This window comes from Pezoporus flaviventris, unplaced genomic scaffold (genome assembly GCF_033815535.1).
Source record: "Pezoporus flaviventris isolate CSIRO_AGI_PZ_B2104156 unplaced genomic scaffold, CSIRO_AGI_Pfla_v1 ptg000037l, whole genome shotgun sequence".
NCBI classification, from domain to species: Eukaryota; Metazoa; Chordata; class Aves; order Psittaciformes; family Psittacidae; genus Pezoporus; species Pezoporus flaviventris.
The window spans coordinates 5,427,547-5,452,956 of NW_026892585.1; the positions used below are offsets into that span (position 1 = coordinate 5,427,547).

Consider the following 25,410-nt stretch of genomic DNA (forward strand, 5'->3'; position numbering starts at 1 on the left):
CTTTGAATCATGTCACTGTGAATTAGAAAGAAGACATCGTACTCCCTGAGGAAAGTAACTACCAGCCCTATAATCTGAGTGACAGATGAGCCATTCAAATCCCTCATGCTTTTGTACAGCTGACATTTTAATGAAAGCTGAGGAAACTTCCTTCAACTGGAGATGGTATGTAGGGCTGTAAAAAGAGCCCACGCAATAGTGGAGTCACTGGACAAAGATTTAGGCTCCTTGGGGCACAGCCATTGGTATTAATGTGTTACAGAGACATAACATACTATGATTAAGACGGGATGCTTATAAAGAAACCCTTGTTTAAATGAATTACCCTTTTATAGTATTTAAAGAGTGTGGCTGTAGCTATATTTACTTAAGGAATCTTATTTTAATGCCTGAAACCCCAGTTCTCTGGCTCTGTATTGTGTAAAACAGTGGTGGCTGACCTGCAGCCTGTGAAGGGTCTAACGGGACACGTAAACTTGTGGCTACTCTTCTACAAGATATTTCATGGCTTCATGATAGTTGGTAACTGATACTACTGGACCATGCAGGGAGGTAGGATGCTACGCGCAGGCTTGGGAAAAGCTTGCTTGCTTGTTGGGTTTAGGAAAATCCACCCATCTGTACTAACAATTAGTGCATATACACAGAAAAGTTGTTCATAGGCACTCAAGGGTACAGCAGGTTCTGTCTCAGAGCTCTTATCTCAAAAAGTCCTCTCCACATTGTTCTGAGTTGGGCCCTGTTTCGCTGTGTAAAGAAGGGAGGAGGAGGAATATATCATTTTGAAGCTTCTATGGCACCAAAACAAAAGGCAGTTGCCAGTGCTTAGAGTACACCAGGAGCAATGCACGGAGGTTTGATAAGGTGTGTTACAACATCATGCTCTTGGTTCTCTGTTTTCCTGAACTTTGTGTAGCCGGTTGCAGCAATTTTTGTGTGCCCTGCACTAAATTTCCAGTCACGTTGCACTGAGTGTATGATACAGGGAACTTGATTCATCGTTGCCTCCCATCACAAGAGCTGACAAATTGTGCAACTGGTCCCTGTGTGTGGAACTTCTGTCCGAGTCCTGTGACAGGAACTCATTGAGTTCTGAGAAGAGGAGAAAGCTGCAACTGTTTTACTTTTCATTTAGTTCTCTTTCCTACCAGTTTTCTCTGTATCAAGTAACACTTTCCTCCTTCAGTACCACCAGACTCGTGCTGAAAGCATCTTCTGGAGTTGGGAGGGTTTTCTGGCCTATAGCAATGCTATATAAAGCATCAGTTACACAATGCATTAGAGGCTTTTCTGCAGCCTTCACAATTTCACTTTTAAACTTGACAATTGCAGTGTTCTCATGAGTTTCTTCTTAAAGCTTTTTTGTTCTTTCAAGAAAAACAGAAAGGAGGAACAGTTCTAGGAAACTGGAGAGGAGCAAAATGTTTATTGGATAACATTAAGTACCAGGCACTTTTTGTTGTATCACAGGGCATTAAATATTGGATGACATGAATAATTACACATAAATGCTCATTGCATCATAATATAAATGAGCCTACCTTAAAACTGCATGGTCTTACTTCTAATTTTTATGGTTATATTCAGCATGCCTATACTACCCTGTAGTGGGCCATGTAGATAGGCCCTTCCTTCTGCCTTGCGAGCTGATAGCCTGCAGGAATCTAATAATTTCTTAGGAAAATGTGGTAAATTAGTGCAAGGAGAGAATGTTGTAAACACTATGCAAGGTTCTTGTCCTTGTCCATTCTTCCTAAAGAATCAGAGTACAAATGGGAATCAGATTCATGATACATTTTTCTGCAGCACACTGTAGCTACGGACTGAAGTTATTCATATCGTTTAGGGAGATTTTGTGTTTCTCTTTTGGTTTTGTACCAACTGAATGTTTCAGAGGGTTAATGTAGATTGAGGTGTCATTGCCACACCTGTAACACAACCACTGGTGTGGTTGATCAGTCAGCAGATTTAACATGAGCTTTTCCATCTGGAGGTTTTTTAATATTGCTCTTTCTATAAAGTACTTATTTTACAAGTCTTCCATTATAAAATACTCTAGCAGAAAGGTAGAACTTTACTGCCTGCCTTTGTTATCTTGGGAAGGGGCCTTACCAATGAATGGTAAAATCATATTGCAGCCAAATAAGTAGCATGAAGAATAGTGAGCCTGTAGTACAAACTGGGATTTGGTGGTGGATGTTCATGCCAGAATACAGAGCTGCTGAGGAGACGTTAAGGAAACACTGTAAATCCTTACGCTGCTATTTATGTTACCTGGCTTTAAGTAGCTCCAAAGAAACTATTATTTTGTGGTCTCTGACACTGAACTCGGATGACAAATTGCATTAAGTAGCCTGTTCTGAAAGAGAGTACCGAGTTTTAGGAGCCTTGTTTGAAGGAATCTTGGTATCTGTCGAGTACCCTTGACACAAATGTGAGGTGTATCTGCATGCTTTATGAGTGGTTATAAACATAGCATATGTCATCACTATATATATTTTGATGAAAATATAAATGAAAGAATACTGTTTTGATTTGGATTTGTGTTGGTTAAGCAAACTAGCAACAGGTAGATAGGACTGAAACCTATTTCTCTGTGCCCCGATTTCTGCCTAGCTCCCTCTCAAAGTTCCTGGTTGCTGACAAGTGTGGATGGTTAGTTTCAGCTCAGTAACCTAGGAATAAGCAGTCCTTCATTCTGATTTAAAAGCTTTATTTGTTTACTTGATACATTACTCAAATTTGGGTGCTTCTGTAGAAAGCAGTAAGAATAAAGCACCATGCAAACCCAGGGGCAAGTGACTGCTGGCATGTAAGAGGTATGAGTCACGACCATCACTCCTCTTACTCCATTCTTTGGAATTTTTAACAGTGTTTGTGGTGTCATTAAACTAGAAAAAAAAGCTATTTTGATTAGCAGGTTAGCTTAGCAACTCCCTGCACACAGCAGATTCCTTGATTCAGCAAGTGTGTATCTGAGATGAATGTTTAACTTGGCCATTGACGACACCTCTAGGCAGGTTCAAATACATTTAAAGCTCTTTAAAACACTGACATAGATTTTTCTCTCTCCCTTCCTGTTCTTCCCCATTCCTAGAAAAAGCGAGGAGGGGAGGAATTCAGAATATAGAGGTGGTAAATAGGGATGTAAGCATATAAGAAAATATTGTTTGCCAAAGCTATGTATTATAAAATGGAGAGAACATGCAGTTACACTGTGGTAGTAACCCTAAGTACTGAACTTCCTAACAGTGAGACTTCATATTGTACTGCAAGTGGTATACAAACACTAAAGTGTCATTTATGTGCAGAAATATGTGCATCTATGAGCTGGCATCTGTATGAAGATGGAGTATTGCCAAAGTGTCAGCATTGCAAAATCATGTATCTGAGTGCTAAATCACATAACAGTGTAATTTAAAAACCCCACAATAATTTCTGCCTTCTTTCCTTGGGGTTCAGGTTATGAAACGTTTGCTTGAAAGCTAGAAGCTGATTTGAATTCTTTTTCGTTTTGTGGGTGAAATTTTCACCATGTGATGGGGCTTTAAGAAAAACATGGAACATTGTGAGACTTTGAAGGTGCTGGTTGTGAGCTTGATCCTGTTCCCAGAGCTGCTTGGCTTGATTTAGGGACACATGAAGCATTATTTAAGCATGAGCCATACAGATGGGGTCATGCAGGAAGTTTAAGTGAAACTGTGTCTCAGAGAACAGAGGGATGCACATATCTGAAAGGTTTGTAACACGTGTTCTCCTTCTGTGCTTGGCACAAAGGAAGAGAAGAGATTTAAGATGTGATGATGAATACAGGATTTTGATTATGTCTGGCTTCTAAATATGCTGGAGCTTTCCTAGCAACACGATATAGTCTTGTCCAAGTGAGACACTAGGCATGTCTGGGACCTAGTTTGTCTCCTGTTCTCTGTGTTCATTATATTGCTATCAGAAAGTACCATATCTATCTTTGAATGTCATTGTCACCTGTCTACCTGTTACCATAATATGAAGCATTGCAAAGAACAGCCTTAGATTTGAACTTCCAGCTCTGGGAACTCTGGAGATCTGTTTCTTGGGGGAACTTTCCTCCTCAATGCAAAGGATTTGCAAACATTAGCCACTGTATTGTCTAAATCAGCTAGGGGGAAATGCTTAGTGCTAGAAAGGGCTGGCTGTAAATCTTGCCTCTCAGAGTAACAAGAGTAAGGTATCTATCCTGCTTAGGAGTCCCTTTGTGAGCTTGTTTCCAGATCAAGCTACAAAGAGGTCACGTCAGTATGGACAACCCATTTACATGGGGTCCTGGTCACAAGAGGGATGTTCAAATCCTTTCCTTTGTCTCTAGTGATAAGCCTCATGTGAGGCCCCAGCTGTCAGCTGATAGTGTGATCTGGGTTAGCCTTCTCAATCCTATTAATGAAATTCCACTTTGCTTCAGTGAATATTTGATTTCATTATTTTTTTAATGCAAGGAATAAGCCTCAGGGTATGCCTGTTTCAGGGCAACTTTGGTGATAAAACTCTTCACCATAGGAAGGACATAAACTCTGATTTCTTGCACCTGGGGTGACACGTCTGCTTTCAGCAAGCAGCGCCTCCATTTCCTCCCTGCTGTGCTCTTTGGCTGTGTTTTACGTCACACAAGTTACCCCATTCTGCAAGCAGTAGCTGCTATGATCGAGCAGGTACGGATAGTGCCTGGTGTGTGGATCCCTGCAGGAACTCCAGGTGTGGAGCTGCTCTTTCTTAAGCTACCTCAACGGAAAGGTAATTCTCGGTGTGTAAATAGCATAAATGTCAGTGCAGTAAAGAACAGCACTTGCACAAACGTGTGTACAGAGGTAATGACAACTGTACATCACAAAGCTCTGTGGTGTGGTTGACACAATGGAAGGAAGGGATGGGATCCAGAGTGACTTGGACAGGCTCGAGAGGTGGAACAGTGCCAAACTCATGGAGTTCAACAGTGCCAAGTGCAAGGTCCTGCCCCTGGGTCAGGACAATCCCAGGCACAAATACAGGCAGGGCAGAGACTGGATGAAGCAGCCCTGAGGAAGGGGGACTTGGGGGCGTTGGTCAATGAGAAGCTCCCCATGACCTGGCTTCACTGTGTGTTTGAGCCCAGAATCTCCCTGTGTGCTGGGCTGCACCCCCAGGGCGTGAACAGCACTGGTCAAGGGAGGGGATTCTCCCCCTCTCCTGTGATCTGGGGAGACCCTCCCTGCAGTCCTGATCCAGCTCTGGGGCAGCAGCACAAGAGGGATGTGGAACTATTGGAGCGAGTCCAGAGAAGGCCACAGAGATGCTGCAAGGGCTGGAGCAGCTCTGCTCTGGAGCCAGGCTGAGAGAGCTGGGCTGGGTCAGCCTGGACAAGAGAAGGCTCCTGAATGGGAGACCTGAGAGCAGCTCCAGTGCCTGAAGGGGCTCCAGGAAACCTGGAGAGGGGCTTTGGACAAGGGCCTGTAGGGACAGGCCAAGGGGAATGGCTTTAACCTGCCAGAGGGGAGACTGAGATGAGCTCTTAGGCAGAAGTTCTTCCCTGTGAAGGTGCTGAGGCGCTGGCAAGGGCGCCCAGAGAAGCTGTGGCTGCCCCATCCCTGGCAGTGTTCAAGGCCAGGTTGGACACAGGGGCTTGGAGCAAGCTGCTCTAGTGGAAGGTGTCCCTGCCCATGGCAGGGGTTGGAACTGGATGAGCTTTAAGGTCCCTTCCTCCAATCCGCCGAGGCACAGGCTAGCGGAGCCCTACGGGGCGGCGACAGAGACACCCCCCACCCCCCTCTCGACTCCAATCGAGGGGCCAGGCCTGTGCGGGGCCCGCGGGAGGATCGCGCCAGGTACCGGGGCCGAGGGGGGGCTGGTGCAGCCGCCGCACCGTGAGGGCAGCGGGGCACGGCCCGCCCCACGCCGGGAAGGAGCGGTGTGTGCGCCTCTTCCCCGCCTCCTCGCCAGCCTCGATCGAGGCGCTGGAGGCTTCTCCCCGGCGGGAGGGACCGTAGGAAATATCAACAAGTGTGCTGGGCGCTGGGTGAGGGCGAGCACCGCTCAGCTCTGTCTGGAGCCGGGGAACTGAGGTAAACTTGGGCGGCCGAGGGAAGCACGGGAGTGGGAGAGCGCCCGGTGCTTTGTTCCCGGTGGGGCGGAGGAGGTCTGAGGTGGGGGGGGGGGGAGGCCCCTCGGCGGGCCGTGCTGCCTCCGCGGCGGGTGCTGAGGCGAGGAGGCGGCTGTGGGGACAGCCGGCACTGCCCCGGGCCCTGTCCCTGTTCCAGCTCCCGCCCCGGGGCCTGCTGCCTGCCCTCGGCGGTGCGGGGCGGGCGGGGAGGGAGCGGGACCGCGTTCGTGATACATGGAGGGTAAAGGTGGAGGGATGGCGGCGGCGGGCCGGAGGCCGCCCCGTCCGCAGGCACGGCTGAGGGGCTGGGAAGCGCTCCCGTAGCCGGGCTGGGTCCCTCCGTGCCGGGCAAGACATTAGTTTCTCCCTGGGAAAGTTCAGTTTAGCCGGTGGGGTTGTCAGGCAGCGGAACCCCGCAGCGCTGCGCGGTGCCTGCGGTAAATGGTGTTCTTGGGTACCCGGCCAGATCTTCCCCCGGTGCCCAACTGTTGGCAGTGTTCTGCCACCACCGGCTGAAGCTGCCAGCTGCCTTACAGAAAGGTCGCGATCTCCGGGTGTTTCCTGGTGCCTTTCTCAGATAAATGGTCCTCATGACAGCTCTTGGCATCGGCCCTCTCCAGGAGTGCAGGCTGGGTGGTTTGGGGTTTGAACTGGGTGATCGCTAAGGTCCTTTCTAGCCCAAACCATTCCGTGATTTTATGACTTAGGCTCCAGAACCAGGGTCCTCCAGGTTAGGATGGTCTCTTGAGTGGTGAAGAGTTGTGCCTCAACCAAGTGTCTCATTTCCAAGCATAGGACTAGGTGATAATTACAGCATTTTGTGCAATTTGAAATGCTCTTTAGTTTTATTTTGGTTTTGACTGCTGTTTACAGATTAAACAGTGTATTTATGTTGTGTGTGTGTTGAGGAGTGCCTGGTGGTAGTCATTCCGTTTGTAATAGCACTGTTTACATTTTGCTAGCTAGGAAATGAAACAGTGGCAAGAGCCACGAGGGTTGGAGCTGTATCAGTGAGACTTTGGGTCTTCTTTACGTGACATTTGATAGGAAACTTATGGGTACTGCTCGACACCGTGACTGATTACAGATGTCTTAAGCTGGCTAACTTTTAAAAGGAACTGCTGCAGTTACTTAGGCAAGTTTATTTTATGGAAGGCCAAGTGGGGCTTTTGCTGAGCCTAATGAGATTCTTGATGGCTTTGAAGCTGTGAGATAGAAGCTCTGAAGTAGCGGGGTTTTCATCCTATATAGCCAAAAGGTGGGTTTTCTTGTTTGGTTGGTTGTTGTCATTAAATTGATTACTCCTAAAAACGAATATTTATTAGAAAGCTTAATAAGGCATTTAGTTTGTTGGAAGCACAGGTGCTCCCAAATCAGTGCCTCATTGCCAAGGGTTTCCCGAGTTAAACTGAAACAGTCCATTTCATGTCAGCATAGGTGTATATGTGCCACAGGCAATGGTTATTTAGAGAACACAGTGGCCACAAGTGGTTTCATAAGTGCTCTTTGCAATCTCTGACTTAATCCAAAGTACCTTTGTAGTTGCTGTTGGCATTACCTGCTCTTCTTTCCTGGTCAGGCAGAAAATGTTTATAGATGGAACATAGGAAAGGATCCCTGTTGTGGGTTTTTTCTCTGGCAGTGCTACTTGCAGAGTGGCATGTGAGTCCATTGCTCAGCCTTATCTCTCTGGCTGGCAGAAGCTGTGGTATCACTGAGATAGTGATACAATAGTGCAAAAGATTGGAAGAATGCAGCAATTTCTTTTGCATCTGACAAAGCTGATGAAGAGTTTCTTCATCCCCTTTGTGTGGGACTTCCCTTCTCTGGAAATGACCAAAATGACAGAGGGTGAGGTGGTATTTGGAGAGATGGGTAAGGCTTATTTGAGTAAAACATGAGGAGTATAATTACGTATGTGCCCCTTAAACATCCTCTTTAACAAAAACAGAGACAGTAACCAAAATAACAAGCAGTGCTAAAATTGCAGAACAGGTGTGATGAAGGAAAACCAAATGTGGTCAAACATTTGCAGTACAAGGAAGTGAACCTGGAAGTCACTAAACATACTGCAAGAAGTGTAATGGTTGGTTAGGCATTAATTTCAGGGCTTAGAGTCCTGTTTTATTCCTGGTGAGACTTTCTACTGGTGTGTTCCTGGCTGCCAGTTGGAGAATCACATTGTTAACTCATTCACACACTGGAAGGATCTCATCCTTGCTGAGTACCTATTCAGAGTATGTTCCTACCATTGTAACAAGTCCTGAATGTGCCTAATCCATCAGCTTCACAAAGCTTATCAGAAATATACAGCTTTGTTTTTTAGGGTAGAGAAAAGGAAGTACTGAAACAGCTTGCATATTACTGTTTGTCACTGTATACTGCTGTAAGTAACAGCTTTGCCACACATTTGGCCTCAAAGTGCAACCTTAAACATTGTGTGGGTATTCTCATTCCTAGTTCTGACACGAAGTCATTGAGTAAAGTTGGGAAGATTGCAGTGGAAGTGTTTATGCAGATGTAAAGGTACTCATTTAGCTCATGTCCACAGTTTCAGAATGAAAATGTATTGCTTGAGTGAAATAGTGCTGTGGAGTAATTCCTCTTTACCATTACAAATCTCAGACCTTTTTAGCAGTACAGTGCAATGATAAAGTGAAGCCTAAAAGAGAAGCACCTTTGCAGGTCAGGTTAAGCTCAGCTCCTGTGCCTTTCATACAGAGTGCTCAAATACAGGCCTGAGAGTAACCAGAAGTTACCAAATCTTTATGGATCAACTACAGACCTGAGCTATTGCTAAAGAACCTTTTCTTGGAAAATCCTTCTTGATGGAGCCTCTCCAGCCATGAGGGAAGATGTATGATAGAAGTGGGGGACAGGGAGTGACAGAGTGCTTCAGGCTTTTTTTGTCTTCTTTCCCCAATTCTTCTTTAGTTCGGTTTTTTGTTTCATGTGACCTTTTGTGTCTCTGTGGCTGGAAGGTGAGAAGCCAGCCAGGTGACTCTGCAGCCTCTCTGAAAGTCACTTTGGTCCCTGCTTAATTGTTTCTTGCACAGCAGGCCTGTAGCAGGGATTTACATGTAAGTACTTGCAGGTGTTCAGTAGCACATGATTTTAGTGCTGGGTAAAGGATAAGGGGAAGCAAACAGCCTGGCAATGTCACAGCTTTGGCAGGCCAGTGTCCTCAGATGAGGCCTGCCATTTGATGATGAATGAAAACCTGAGTTTCAGAGGAACAGCCTGGAAGGTGATATTTCACTCCTGGGGATAGAGAAGTCTTGCTACCCTGCTCCTTGCAACACCCCTGGCACTCTGGCAGGAGTGTATTTCATTGTGTTCCTTCTGGATTTTCAAGTGAATCCTTTAGTGCAGTGCTTGGGATGGCAGAATAAACATAATAAGCCACCACTGATAAATGAGAGAGGTTTTCTTATGTTTAAATTATCTTTATGGCAGTATGGGAGAGTCTGCAGTGATAATGGTAATGCATTTCATGCATTTAAGTGCCTTTTCTCCCCTTCTCCCCACTTGATTTTGTAGTCTCCTGTATTGATCTATTTCACCATGTAACTGTGCTTTTAAACTTGCCTTTTGTGTTTTAGTTAATAGCTCAAGAATAGAACTGGAATTGCACACTCAGAGCTGAAGTTCAGGAAGGGGGTAGAGCTGTTCTGTGCTTGATGTATTGAGGCAGAATTTCCATAGCCTGCAGGGTGAATTGTAGTGATCTGCCAGTGATAGGAAATTAACACTGCCTTGCTTCACAGAGACAAGGTGTTCACCTCTCCTTTTTTTTCTTCTTTTCTTTTCCTGCCCATGCTACTATCTAATTACCCTGCGGGTACAGACCTGTGTGATAACAGAATGGAGATAATGAATTGCTTGAGGCATAAGGTGACAGATTGATTTGCAGTGATCTAATGGGCAGGTGTGTTGATGCAGCCTGCTTCCAGTGCACCTCCACTGGGAAAGATCTGAGGAGATGAAGCAGCCTTGGAGACAGAGGAAGGAAAGATGCTTGTAGGCCTTTGTAGTTCCTTAAGCTATATAGACACTCCCTTAGCTTTGGGGATGACAGAAGGAGGATGTTAATCCATTTAGGAATGTATTTATTTGTGATTTTGGGGAATGAGAAAGAGAACGTGGTGTTTGGACAGCAATCCATTAGGTTTACATATTCAGGAGACACTTAGAGCTTATCTTTTTTATTTAATCTCTCAATCTTGCATTGGTTTACTGCAAGACAAAGGTGCTGGTTATCTTTCAAGCCTTAACCACAGAAATGAACAAAAGATGGAGAGTTGGTGTCATATTTTTTCCTCCCAGTTTGCTGAAAGCTGTATGCTTGTGGACAGAGGTAAAAAGTGAGTGACCACGACTTTAACCTGCAGACATACGTTTTTACTTTCAATTAAAATGCTGTATTTTTTTTGGAAGGGGGGGTAACTTTAATGGCTAAAGTGTGAAATCCTGCAATGTAAGGGACTTTGTAGGTCTTCCTTATGTTGAAAAAACCATATATAAGACTTCTAATGTATCATCCTGCCCTCTTGCCCCTTGCCTACCATTTCTCAGACTGTATCTTTTGTAAGCTCGTTCCCACTAATGAATAGAAGAAGTATAGTTACAGCTGCGTTCTTAGTTGAAGTAAAATGGGTTCCTTCTCGCATTGGTCTTTTTACACTTGCCCTTTTTCTGCAGCTAGTGTTACTAAAATTCACTTGAGAAGGTAGGGTGAAAAAAGAAGCCGCTGGTGTGTACTTGGAGGGGAGTTATTTCCATTTGCAAGATACTCTCTTGTTGGATGTGAGGCTCTCTGCAGAAATGTTTCTCTAGCAGCATTTCTTTGCATCAGTAAAAATAAACAGCACATTGCACCTTCTGTCTTTCAGCACAAAAACATCTCGGACACAAACTTGAGGGTTTTAAAGGGTTTCTTGATCACCAAATTAGTAATTTCTGTGTCCTAATCACCCATATGCATCCCAAATAATAAATTTGGAGGCTTCTTTTCTCCTGCCCTCAGGTTTTTGTATCTCTTTTTCAGTGATTCAGCAGATGGCTGCAGTTGGAAATGGCCCAGGGGACGCTTCCACCTTTTCTCTAGAGGGGATGAGGAAAGCCCCAAAGCTGTGTGCTGCGTTCTGCACCTCCTTGTAGCCTGCTGCTGGCCAGTGTCAGGGTGCTGCTGTGCTTGTCCTTGCAGAAGTGGCTTCCTCTACTTGGTTTTCCTCCTGTCCTCTGGTGCTGCAGTGTCAGTAGCTCAGTCCTCTGTGCTGGCTGGCATTAGTTGTCCTGTTCCAGGGCAGCAGCTGGGTTTGTCGTGGCCAGTGGAAATGATTTGTTGCTATTGAGCAGGGAAGTTGGGAGTTGGGAGAGTGGGGGAAATTGAGGACATCCCATTGGGAAGAAGAGAGGGGAAGAAAGTTGGCTTTGGGATCTGAGGCTAGACCATCATAGTGAATAATCCAGTATTCACAGAGCCAGGAAGAGGCAGGTACAATAGCACCGTGTTTGGGGTGCTCATCTGCTGTGTGGAACCAAAGGAGAGCAGGAGCTTGATCCTGAGCTGGCTGCATTGCAGGAGAAGGTACTGGAGTGGAGGTCCTGTGGTCTTCCCTCTTCGTGTGCTGTGCAGACTCTTCCCTTCCTGCTTCAGTGCCTTAGGATGAAGTGGAATTGCTGTACCAGGAGAGACTGAGAGGTCTTCTGGCCAGGCACAGCTCAAACATTCCTGGCTGTTTGCAAGCTGATGGATTACTCCATTTGAGGTTCCTTCTGGAGGTGGGGTGGTTTGTAGCATGTAGCTCTAGCAGTGTTAGGCTCAGTGTCCCTAGTGAAGTGTGATTATCTCTATTCCACAGCTTTACATGAGTTTTCCCCACATTGTAAAGGAATTAGTCATGGAAACACAACTGGTGTGCATCCAAGCTTTTGTTTTGTCTGGTTTTAATGATTACTAGGTGATAATGGCTTGTCACAGGATCCTTCCCTAGCAGGAACTGTCCTGCAAATAGTAACTATGAGAGCAAAAAATATCTTTGTGGGTATTGTGTGCTTGTAGGTCTGGGAACATGTGATTTCCTGAGCATATGTGTCAGAGTTTGTTTACCTGTGCTATCTGAGCCTTTCTGTAGTGTTTGCAATCCAAATGCGATTTTTAATGAATTGTTGACGTTGTGCTTTTGCCAGGTTATGGAAAACTTGCCTTTTTTTTTTTTTTTAATTATATATACATGCAGCAACTTCATCTGCCTGGATTTCAGTACCAGACTTCCCTTTGCGTTTGATGAACGAGTTGTTACCTGGTTGCCGTTCATAAACACACAGCCTGTTGCTGTGGTCAAGGAGGGAGAGCTTGGAACCTGGCAAGATCTATGGTTAAACTCATTGCTGTTGAATTTAGTGTGTAATCAATTTAATTTGTGTTTGAGAAACCTCTGGAAACACTTCCTTATGAACACAAGGTATCTCACTAATTAAAAAAGTAAGCCTTTCCTAAGGTGTGCTGTCTTTTTCTCAGCCATTCACTTATTGCAGCTATCAGCAGCTCTCAGCCTTCAGAATTACTTTTGTTTTCAGTTAAGATGGATTTGATTTGAAAGATGAAAGGTGCAATTTATGTCCTATCACTGCAGCTTCTGGGAAACCTGGCATAGTGACAGTGTGAATAGGGTGTTTAAGATGATCGTCTGGGAGAAGAAGGATGCGTTGAGTGGTAGCCTGGATTTTAAGTAGTAAATTTTTAGTAGTAGATTTCAGTAGAGATTGTTGTTACCCATTTCTTAAAGTTCTTCTCTGCTTTCCCTCTCTAGTACAAATACTGGGATTTTTTTTGACCTTTAAAGCTATTCTGTCTTAGCTGCTCTTGCTCTTTGGTTGTAGTTCAGCCAATAAGCCGGCATCACTTGGTCCCAACTGAAATGCCTCTACGCTAATGCCTTTAGCATGGGGAGCAAGAGGCTGTGCATGCCTGAAGGGCTGTAACCTCATGGAGATGTGGTGGGACTCCTCCTGTGACTGGAGTGCTGGTATGGAAGGATTAAGGACAGGCTGAGGAGGAGAGGAGGGAGTGTCACCTCTATGTCAGTGACCATCTGGAGTGCACAGAACTCTGCCTGGGGATGGATGAGGAGCTGAGAACTTATGGGTTAGATTAAAGGGAGGGCAGGGACAGGGGACATTGCAGTGGGGGTGTGCTACAGGCCACCTGACCTGGATGACCAAGTGCATGAGACAGGTAGGTGCAGCCTCGTGTTCACAAGCCCTGGTCCTTATGGAGGGGCTTCAACCATCCTGATGTCTGTTGGAGGGACAGCACAGCAGAGCACAAGCAATCCAGGAGGTTCCTGGAGTGTGTTGACAGTAACTTCCTTCTCCAAGCAATAGAGGAACCAATAAGGAGTCAGGCTCTGCTGGACCTTGTCCTCACCAACAGAGAGGGGCTGGTAGGGAATGTGAAGCTCGAGGGCAGCCTTTGTTGCAGTGACCACAAAATGATGGAGTTTGAGATCCTTAGGGTGGCAAGGAGGGTGTGCAGAGAGCTTGCTTGCTGCCCTGGACTTCAGGAGAGCAGGCTTTGGCCTCTTGAGGGATCTGCTTGGTGGAGTATCATGGGATAAAGCCATGGAGGGAAGAGGGAACCGAGTAAGCTGGTTAATGTTCAGTGATCACCTCTCCAGGCTCAGAAGCAATACATTCTGACAACGAGGAAGTCAGGCAAGAAATCTGGGAGGCCTGTGTGGATGAACAAGGAGCTCCTGAGCAAACTCCAGTGTAAAAAAGAGGCCTACAGAGGGCAGAAGCAAGGGCAGGTAGACTGGGAGGAATATAGAGCAGTCAGAAATCAGGTTGGGAAAGCTAAAGCCCTGACATAACTCAGTCTGGCTGGGGACATTAAGGGCAACAAGGAAAACTTTTGTAGGTACAGTGGGAATAAAAGGAAGACAAGGAAGAATATGGGTCCCATCCAGAAAGAAGTATAAGACCTGGTCACCCGGAACATGGAGAAAGCCGAGGCACTCAGTGACTTTTTTGCCGCAGTCTTCACTGGCAGGAGGTCCAGCCACACTGCCCAAGTCACAGGAGGCAATGGTAGGGACTGTCTTTGGAAGTGGGAGAATGAGGAACCTGCTGTAGGGGAAGGTCAGATTCGAGATCATGTAAGGAACCTGAAGGTGCACAAGTCTGTGGGACCTGATGAGATGCATCCGTGGGTCCTGAAGGAACTGGTAGGTGAAATGGCTGATCCATTATCCATCATATCTTAGCCATTATCCATCATATTGGAGAAGTTTCACCAGTGTCAGTCTGGTGAATTTCCTCTGGGATTCTGGGTGAATTCTGGGACTGGAAAAAGGGAAATACAGCTCCCATTTTTAAAAAGGAAAAAGAGGAAGACCCAGGGAGCTGCAGGCCAGTCAGTCTCGCCTCAATGCCCAGCAAGAGCATGGAGCAGATCCTCCTGGAAACTCTGCTAAGGAGCATGTACAATAAGGGGGTGATTGGTGCCAGCCAGTGTGGTTTCATTAAGGGAAAATCGTGCCAGACAAATCTGGTGGCCTTCTTTGATGGGGCTGCAGCATTGGTGGATAAGGGAAGAGCAACTGACATCATCAACCTGTGCTTGTGCAAAGTGTTTGACACTCCCAAATGACATCCTTGTCTCTAAGCTGAAGAGGCATGGATTTGATGGATGGACCACTTGGTGGATAAGGAATTGGCTGGATGGTTGCACTCAGAGTTGTGGTCAACAGCGTGATGTCCAAGTGAGGATCAGTGGTGAGTGGTGTTCCTCAGGGGTTGGTATTGGGACTGGCCCTATTTAATGCAAATGTCAGTGACATGGACAGTGGGATTGAGCACCCTCAGCAGTTGCGGATGACACCAAGCTGTATGGTGTGGTTGACACAATGGAAGGAAGGGATGGTATCCAGAGAGACTTGAACAGGCTCGAGAGGTGGAACAGTGCCAAACTCATGGAGTTCAACAGTACCAAGTGCAAGGTTCTACCCCTGGGTCGGGGCAGTCCCAGGCACAAATACAGGCAGGGCAGAGACTGGATGGAGCAGCCCTGAGGAAGGGGGACTTGGGGGTGTTGGTCAATGAGAAGCTCCCCATGGCCTGGCTTCAGTGTGTGTTTGAGCCCAGAATCTCCCTGTGTGCTGGGCTGCACCCCCAGGGTGTGAACAGCACTGGTCAAGGGAGGGGATTCTCCCCCTCTGCTGCTCTCTGGGGAGACCCCCCCTGCAGCCCTGATCCAGCTCTGGGGCAGCCTCACAAGAGGGATGTGGAGCTGTTGGGGAGAGTCCAGAGGAGGCCCTGGAGATGCTGCGAGGGCTGGAGCAGCTCTGCTCTGGAGCCAGGCTGAGAGAGCTGGGCTGGTTCAGCCTGGACAAGAGAAGGCTCCTGAAGGGGAGACCTTAGAGCAGCTCCAGTGCCTGAAAGGGTTGCAGGAAACCTGGAGAGGGGCTTTTGACAAGGGATGTAGGGACAGGACAAGGGAATGGCTTTAACCTGCCAGAGGGGAGACTGAGATGAGCTCTTAGGCAGAAGTTCTTCCCTGTGAGTGTGCTGAGGCGCTGGCACAGGGTGCCCAGAGAACCTGTGGCTGCCCCATCCCTGGCAGTGTTCAAGGCCCTAGGGGAGTTGATTTAGGTGATCTTTAAGATCCCTTGCAACCAAAACTATTCTAGGTTGTATGGATGCAATGTAGTGTATTTCAAACACCAGCAGTACACCTGTTTTAGAAGTGCATCCATAACTAAAATATAAATAACTTGTACGAGACTTGCCAATATTTACTTGTCGTAAGTCAAGACTCCAGAAAGAAGTGACTGACAATAACTGTAGTTGTTTTCAAAGAAAGAGTTCCATGTTCTGTGCTTTTGTAACCTTGCAGGTGTTCCCTTTTGGCAGATACTCAGCACGGGCCTTGCTGCAGCTGAAATCCAGCTGTTCTACAATATCTGGAGAGCTTTTCATGATCTGCAGTGTTTTTATGGATGTCAGTATTCCTTTACTTGTCTTATTTCTTTCTGTTTCATATACTGTGATTACTGAAAATATTTTGGAGCTATTCTGCCACTCCTTTTGTTGTCCGCTTTACAAAAGCGTTCTTAAGTGTATAGGCTTGAATCTTAAACTAAGATTTGTCTGTCCTTATTAAAGTACATATGTGTTTCAAGATGTGTGATTATGGGGCAGGAGAAGAAATAGGTTAGATTCTGGCTGGAAATTAATTTTCTTCCATATTGCTCATACGTTTTGAGGCTTAGAATGTTTCAGTTTCAGTCTGATTCTTTGCTTTTACTTCTGTGCTGCTTCATGGGGATATGTCTCTTTTGGATTTATTTTGGTAGTTGTTTCCCCTCCCTTTATAAGTCCTGGACTTCTCCAGGTAGTGGATTTCCTGAAGTACAGAGTTTTATCATTAATGTTGATGAAGTGCATCGTGGGATTTGTAGTTCTCTTTAATAAAACTGATCTCTAGAGGAGTTATGCCAGAAGCCAGCTAGAGCTCCATCCCCCAGGAAGCCCAAGAGTAGCAGCCCAAAAATGTTTTGGCTTTTGCTGTGAGTATTCTTTGATATAACCCCAGACTGGTTTGGGTTGGAAAGGACCTTAAGATCATCCAGTTCCAACCCCCTGCCATGGGGGTTTTCTGACTTTTTCTTTCTGTATCACTGAAACACTTGGCTGTTTCCTGTGTACATGCATGCTGTTACTCACAGTTTTATTTTGCAATGTAGATGCTTATTCTGTCCTGACAAGGTAATAGCTGTTCTTTTTGTAGTTTAGGAGCATAAAGTGTGTTAACAAGCTGACCTTTCCTGAAGGCTAGAGACTAGGTCACGAGGCACCCCAGCTTTGGTTATGGCTTGCAGGAGAGAGTGTGCTGCTCACCAAGGAGGACTGTGTGAGCTCATTGGGAAAGAGTGGCTGTATTCAGCTGTGACATCTTGAATCTGCAAGTATGGAACAGCACTTCTGGGGAAAACCAGGGACATAGGTTCACAGTCAAGTAGAAGATAACAGTATCAAAATAGTCAGTGATCGTGTGGTTAAAGACATGTGTTGCCAGAAGGAACTGATAAATAATCAGAAGCATCTTTGAGAATTGTTTATTCATGGCTTGTGCTCCTGTGGAGAGGGGAGAGCACCTTTGTCGGCCCTAGTTTAATGCATTAGCACTTTATACAAACTCCCGATTGAGCTGGTTAGTGCCTTATCTGTATGCTTTCAAGTGAAACTGTGTTCCCTGCAGGTGTGAGATTTTATGGCAATGCAGTTATTCTGCTCAATAGAAAACATGGATAGGCTGAATGGGTATGAAATGTAATGGCTTTTCCTCCTTTTAATAGGTTCTTGGATTGGGTTTTATTTTGTTTTTAAAGAATATGGTGACCAATGCTTGGAGCAAAGGACTAAAATTCAAGCAAAACAGATGTCACCGTTACAGCATTCTCTGTGTCACTGGCTCATGCTGATGTTGTCGTCAGTAATACAGCTTGAAACGTAAAGCGGTGCACATACAGGGAGAGAGTTTGACATTTAGCCTCACTTTCTGTCTTTTGGAGGCAATAATTGTTCCTCCCTCTTGCAAAGCAGCTTCAGGTTCTCCGGTATCATGTGCACGATGACGCCTGTTGTTGCTTAACCAGGTGGAATTGCGCATCCTATGCATACAGCAGGGCATTGGTGTTGCTGCTGTGGGAGAAGAGGGAAGTGAAGGGCTCTGCCCTCTGAGGGGCCGTTCTGCTAAAGGGGTGAGCAAGCTCCAAACGGGCAGGAAACCCTCGTGGTTGCTTTTAAGCTTGGAGTTTAGGAAGAGCTGAGAACTGGGCGGCCTTGAGAACTGGACCCTTGCCAGTGAGAAAATGGTTTCTTATTCCTGATGGCACTTCTGAGCTTTGAGTCGTGTTCCTCTGCTTTCATTCTGAGTATGGTGAGTGTCATTTCTTTCCTGAGCATCCTGAAACAGTTTCTTTCTCCTCAAGTCTTTTAAGGAAGTGGATACTTCCTTCAGTGTTTGTTTGGTGAGGAAGCATTGCCTGTCTGAAGGGGTTTGCGTGGTTCAGTTTCCTTGCTTTGGCTTACCCATGTAGGTGCTCTTACATCTATTTGTAGTTGTTACCTAATGAATAAGTGCTCTGGAGACTGTAGAGAAGGGAAAACCATTTCAAAATAGAGTAGGAGTGTTCAAGCAGACAGAATTTTCCACTTTGTTGTACTTGAAGGGGTGAAGGAAATGAAGCATGTGTGCGGAGCAAATGAAGGTTTTCCCATGAATCACTAACCATCTTTTGACAGCTCTCAGAAGAGTGGTGAGCTTGAGCTTGCTCCCTTTATTTCTTGCCACCAATGATATTTTACCAGGGCTGTGGAATTTATTGTATGTGCCAGTAGATTTGGGAGTTCCTGTTCAAATAACTCTGATTTACTGTATTCATAACTGAAGTTCTTGTTTCTTCCAGAAAGTGCAGATGTTACGCTCGCATGAAGATTGAGTGTAACTTCAGTGTGATATGTGTGATAGAATGGAAGTATTTCAGGTGTAGCTGGACCTATTGATTAATGAAGAAATGTAATGATTGTGAATAATGTGAATTCACATGACTCAGGTTGCAGGAACACATCCTGAGGGTTTCACAGGTTTAGGCATGTTGCCTAGAGGCACAGAAGGTTTCCTAGCTGTCATCATTATGACTGAGCAGCATTCAGCAAGAGAATAGGTATTTGGGAAAGGTGGTCAGTGGGAAAGCAGAGGGAAGATGAAAATACTCCTCCTTAGAAGCAGAAGGGCCTAGAGAAGAAAAGAAAGAGCTTTTCTGGGGTAATATTTTCAACCTGCATTGGTATTTGAATGTAGAGTTACTGGGAGATGTGACAGTTGAGATGGCTTTGGGGCCACAGAGTCTACATGTGCTGTTATGCCTTTGTGTTGTTAGAGATTAGGAGTTATCCTGAGTTATGTGTAGTTTAACACAGTTCTGTACTTCAGGAGTAAAAAGAGTGTTTCTTGATTATGCCTTGGCTCTTTTAGTTATTTGTCTCATGTTAGGAATTAAGATGTAATTTTTAGGGTGAGGTATTTGTAATGAATAAATTCGGGATGGAGGGAGCAATGACAGATGAACTTTACACATGCAGACTTCAGCAAGGTACTCTGAAGAATAACAACACTATTTGGCTACAAGGTCTATACCAGGTGGTAAAGTACTTGAAGATGCTTTTTGTCTTTCTTTTCAATATCTGTTAATGAATAGTTTGTTTTAAGGGTGTGCTGTATTAGGTACCTATTTGTAGCAACAAGATCATTGATTAACCATTAATAGTTGTATACAAATTTACTTCCTAACCAAATGACTTACTAAAGGGGGAAGAGGAATGTACTGGCTCACTGAAGAAAACCTTTACTTCAGTTAATTCTGGTGTTTGTATATACAGCAGTGCTGCTAAAAAACATGATAAAGCTTTAGAAACCAGTCCTCTAAGTACATTTTCCTTTATTCCTAGCTTTTATAACTGTAATGAAACTGGATTACCACTGACATACTGAGTATGTTTATGCACAAATATATTAGACTTCCTTCCCCTCTGTTACCTTATATATTACTGTGGTATCTGGATGGCTACTCACCTGCATGTCACCCTGATCTTGCAAACCCCTAGTATCTTCATTTTAGAGATGGTGCACAGCTGCATGGAAAAACTAATCCATTTGCTAATGTTCACCAGAGGTCTGTGGTAAGGCAGGGAGCTTTTGACGGTTCCAAGATCCAAATGTAGCTGAAATGGTTTGTGTCTTAGCGCCCTTCTATCTGATTTTGTGTATATCCTCACTACAAAGGAGGCAGTGGTAAACTTGTGAGTGGTAACGAAATGAGAGAACTTCAAAGCCCATGGATGGATTTAGCAGGTGGAATCTGAAAGTAAAGCCCCTGTTCCCAGTCTATCACTTCCTTACTGTTAACATTGCCTGGCACAACTTGTGTTGCTTCACGAGTTGTTGGAGCAAATGCTGTTGCAGCCACATCATTCTGTATGCGGCAGTTCCTCAAGTTACACACTTTTCAGTATAGTGGAGCTGATGGATGTCATGTGGGTGATAACAGGATAGATTTGCTTGTAAGCTCCGAGTAGCATTGCCTCCTTAATCTGACCCGTCTTCTGATGTGGTGAGAACTGGCTGGATTCATGTTACTCCTGCAGCTTTTACTAACCCCATCAGCTACAAACACTTGTGAAAAATGGGAATTTTGATGCTTTTTCAGGAATGAAGCTGGGACATTTATGCTAGCATTGAGCTGCTTTAGACTTTTTTGGGGGAAGAATGTAGCTTTTTTCTGTCCATAGTTTAGCAGAACAGGAATCTCTCCAAATTGTGGTAGTTTTCAGACTACCTAAGAGAAGCTCTGAAGAGCTTGATGTCACAGATGCCCTGTTGTCACCTAACTAAGGTATTGTGTAAAATACAGTTGAGCAGTTCCAGCTCAAATGTGAATAGTATCCTGAAAATACTTGAAGAACTACTTGACATAATGCATCTATTGGCTTTTCCTAATAACTTTAGCTTCTCACATTCACTTTTTCCTCTGTAAAGTGAATTTGCTTCAAAGAACGTGTGTTACAGATGATAAGTATTACTTTTGCTGGCTTAGCATTTGGAAAGGACACTCATATCTCTGTGCAATGCAGGTGCTGTTTCCCTCCTGAGCGTGCAAAATGGTTTTGATGAACCATAGTGTAATGTCTGATAGACAAGGGGGATAAAATCGTCTCTCAGCTGTCTGAATGTGCGTGTCTGAGGGGGAAGGGAGGAGAACATAGTGTTCCAAAGAGAAAAGGAGGGTGTGTGTATTCTGAGGAGTATCATATTAATCTGAAGGAGCAAGATGCATTCTTTGAGCTTGACTTTTTGCTCTGGGAGGGACTGGGGGGACACAGAGTGTGTGTGTGGTGGGGGGAGGTGGTGAGCATTCCTGGAGGGGATTAATTTTGAGGTGACTCAGACAGACACTTTGATCCTTTCCATCTGCAGGTTGGCTTGTTTTAGCTTGTTAATATATGGATAGCAAATTCCCTTCTTCCTTTTATGTTTGGAAAATTGCTCATAGCCCACACATGGCTCTGTAATTGGGGAGAGATTGTTCATTCTTGCCTGCAGGAAGACATTTCTCTGTCTGCTGAGCTGGAGTTCCAGACTAGATAGAGGGAATGCAAGAAAAACAGTGATGGGAAGCAGGGCTGCACATCTCTTCTTTGAGCTATGATTCCTGAAGAAATTGCCACTGGTCTGTGTTTGCATCCGGAACACCATGTATTCTTCAGGATGGGGAAGTAAAATTGCTCAGTAGTGCTCTCAACCCTCCTTGTGCCTCAAGATACAACGGGGTGGATGCCTGTAGGACATGGATACTGTGGAGAAACTTCAGTGAGTTTAGGAATAAAGTTTTCTTCATCGGTAACCTGTAAGAATTAAACACTCTCCTCGTCAGATTTTCTTCTTTATTTCAACTTCAGGCATCTTAAATACAAGTAGGAATGATTAATATATATTTAAGTGACTTGAAAGTAGACAAGGGTTTGGTGATATCAAATGCGCTCTGTTTCTCAACCAAACTTCTTCAGGATTGTTAAACTTGTGTTCTGTTGAACCGCATTGCCCTGCCTCCTCTTGAATTTTAAGTCAGCTTTCCAAAAGCAGCAGGATTTTCTTCATGCTGGATTTTATCAGGATTCTGCCTTGGTGCTTGTCCTTCAGGTAAGATAGCACTGGTCAGATTGCAGAGAGATTTGATCTCCTGCCTCTTCCCCCACCCCAGAAGATGCTTTGGAAAGGTTTGTGTGTGTGCATGTGTCATTTGGAACTTTTTCATTTCTATGACCACAAGTGAAGATTTTATTCCTTGTTGAAGATAGAAAATAGCAGCATGTAACAGCCCCTGAGTCCTGGCATAGGCTTACTGTATTTATTTAGTGGATTTTTTTCCCTGTGTTGCTTGTGTATCTACATTTAAGGGTTTTAGGGGCTTGCTTTGGCTTGGAGTGTTGCAGTTCTCTGTCATTATTTTAAGGTTTCACAGAATTTTGTTCATAAATGTGATTGACCGAGGGGTCTGGATGAATAATTGCAGCCTGTCCTCAGTTTTTATTAGATGCAGCCCTTCACTATGACTCTATGATTTTCCCTGCACATGGCAGAGGGTTGGAATTAGATGATCTGAAGTTCTTTTCCAACCCAAACCATTTTGTGATTCTGTTATTCCCTTATCTTTGTGCTTTTGTAGTCGGTGGCTCACTCTGGCTGCTTTGGGGTCCTAAAGAAAGTGTACAAGGACTCTTCTCATCCACCTCACAAAGGCCTTCTTAAAAGAAACTCTAGGGGATGATTGCGTTTTGCTGTCTATGTGGGAATATTTGCTTCTAGATTTAGATAGATCAGGCAACAGTGAAGAGGAAGTCATAGCACAGGTCATGATGGAAGCAAGCACTGCTGTAGGTTATAAGCTATACAAGCTCATGTTGGCTGTAATGCTTGGAAATCAGAGCTGCTGTAGATAATGACGTGAACTAAATGAAAAGGTGTAAATTTAAAGGTGTAAGCCTAAAATCCTGGTAGTCTGGTTCTGCTAGAAATGTTCATTTAGATGGCTTTTCGGGATCACCTTCCTGTCTGGGACCAGGGTCACTGGAACACCAAGTTGCACAAATGAAATCTTGATCTCAGATGAGGGAGCCTTATATTTTGGGGAATACCTCATGTAAACCAAGAAGTCTAGAAGCAGTTCTCTTCGTGAAGGCTGCTCCTGTGACCACATGCAGTCACAGAGAGACATTTAAACACAGCCCTCCTCCAAAGAGGCTGAATAATAGAAAGATCTTAAATTTTCTGCAAAATGTTATTATGACAAAAGGTTTCATTTGGTCTGGAGGCATCTGTCTGTACATGCAGCACATGCAAGCGGCTGCAACAGAAAGGGGCATCTGTGTGTTGTTGTACAGGTATTGTACAGTTAATATCTTGTGTATATGTGTGTGTTTTGCACAGAAAAGATTCATTTGTCATGCTTGAGTGCATAGAGTCCAATGGTTCAGGTTCCTAAATGTCAGGGTTTGGTTTGCTTTAACTTGAAAGGATTTCATCACTTTTTCTACGGAAAATGAAAATATTAAGCTCCACCATTTATTTGCTCGCAAATGGTATTTCTTTGCTTAAAATGATCTGCACTGGTGTTGATGTCTTCCTCCCTGTTCTGTCAGCAGTAGATTTTGATTGGGATTTCCACAGTTCAAGTTGCTATTGTGTGTAAACACAGCATGCTGGTGGCTGTGTGGGGACCGTCTGGGGACAGGCTGGAGTGTCATGGGTGTGTGGTGAACCATGGCCTGTTGGGTCGCTCAAGGTGGTGAAAGAATAGCTGAGTGTCTAGAAAGTGAAAAGATGGGAAAGTGAATCACAGCTAGGGGAAGGTGACAGCTACAGTCACCATAGTAATAAGCTGTGGATTGAACTTCACCTGAACTGAAAACTGGTTTGAACAGTTGTTGGGCATTTTGCTCTCCTTTATGTGTTCTGTGCCTCCCCTCCCCCTGTTAAACTCAATGCAGAGCTAGACTGGAAGAGGTTCAGTCCCAATGGGATCTGAAACAGAAATGAAATCTTGCCTTGATCCTCTGCTAATAACATTGGAAAGCTTTTTCAGATGCTTTGCAACCATTTTCATTGCTTATTTAACTGTTTGATGTACAGAAGAGAACAAGATATACTTAGAGCACACCCATGTGGCCATGGAGGGGTTAAATGCTATTTAAGAATTGTTTTGGGGGTGGGGGGGAGAAGGTTTCTAATTGTAGTGAAGTATTTTTGGAATTTGCCCTGTCAGTTAGTAATATTTCACTAATTAAAGCAACCCTTTGTTTAAACCAGGCTGACAACAGCTCGTCTGGAGAGTTGGCTGGTGGACAAACCGAGGTATGTTCGTTCCTCAGCAATTCAACCCATTTTATATGCTGATGTTTCTTAAGTAATGCTTTTAACTTGGAAGAAGGTAATCACATCTGTGAATTCCTTGTGGTTTCTCTGCTGCTGAGGGTTGCATCCTATAAACAGTTTTATTACCTTAAAGCCTTATGTGTAATGAAAATTAACTAATAAAACAAGCAGACAGGCACTGGGCTCTTCATGGCTCGATGTAGCAGGGTTATTTGAACAGCAAAATTAAGGGATTATAAATTGTTGCTGGAAAAACGTTAGCAAGAGGCAACTATATTTTCCCTTACTCCTGTGTATGCTCCTGCTTGGGAGAACAGCATATGTACAGACTGCGGTTTGGTCAGGAAGGTTTTATGTGTTTGTGGAAAAATGGGTTCTCGTTTGGGAATCGTACATTTGCCATAAAGGAGAGGGAAAGGCCTATACTGAAACATACTGTCAGGTTGGACAGTAAAAGCAGACTGAAAATTTTACAGGTTTTCCTGCCCTGAACAGCATTATATGAAGAAACTCACATAATACTAAAAAGCCAATGTACAAATCTTGAATAGCTTACTGTATGCTAATGGGTTGGATTTCCCAATGGCGTGATATCACAGACTGCTCTTAGTTCCTTGGTTTTGTCAAATGGCTTGCTGCTTGTAGAGAAGCCTGCTTTGCCAGATGAAAGATCCTGTAAGAGTGAAACCTCTGACCGTCCTGGCATTAAGAGTGAAATCTGTTGAGTGATGACTAACTGCCAACTAATACTTTTGGCTACACTAAGATTTCATAGCTTCCTTTTGAAAGGTTACATCTTCTTCATTAATAGGTATTCAGAGATAAACCTCAAGTCTTGAAAAACGGTATTTGTCTTTTCTCTTTACATCATTTATGAAAATACCAGCCAACAGATCTGCCTTGTCAACAGTCCTGCCTTGTCAACAGGTCTGCCAATGAGCATGTCCAGGCAGTGAAGATAGTTCAGCTGTTTGATTTGATTTGGGTAGCAATATTGTTGTACTACATGATGTACTCTGTAATAATGAAGAACATACTGGAACAATTTGATGTCAGAACCAGGATGAGCCTTTGAAATGAGCATTCTCTGGTCTCACTTGTATTTTGTTGTACATTCTTGTGAAATTATTTCAGCTTTTGGCAAGAGTATCATGGAACTGTTAGTTCTGTGAATTGCTGTGATCTGGAAATTTATTTTATTTGAATAATCTGTTCTAGGAATGTTTTATTCTGAGGGGCAGAGGGAGCAGCAACTGTTGTAAGAATGAATTAAATCCTCTAAAAGTGCAAGAAAAGAGATCAA

The 25,410-nt window shown here is 44.5% G+C and overlaps 1 protein-coding gene across 3 annotated transcripts in view; it reads left to right on the top strand.

Annotated features, from left to right (window-relative positions):
- Positions 1-25,410, top strand: part of TNS3 (tensin 3) — a 197,496-nt gene that overhangs the window by 26,054 nt on the left and 146,032 nt on the right. For all 3 annotated transcript variants that reach the window (XM_061464584.1, XM_061464585.1, XM_061464586.1), the window contains exon 2: positions 24,042-24,086. In XM_061464584.1, coding sequence (XP_061320568.1) covers positions 24,042-24,086 — 45 coding nt within the window. The remainder of the gene's footprint in view (positions 1-24,041; positions 24,087-25,410) is intronic.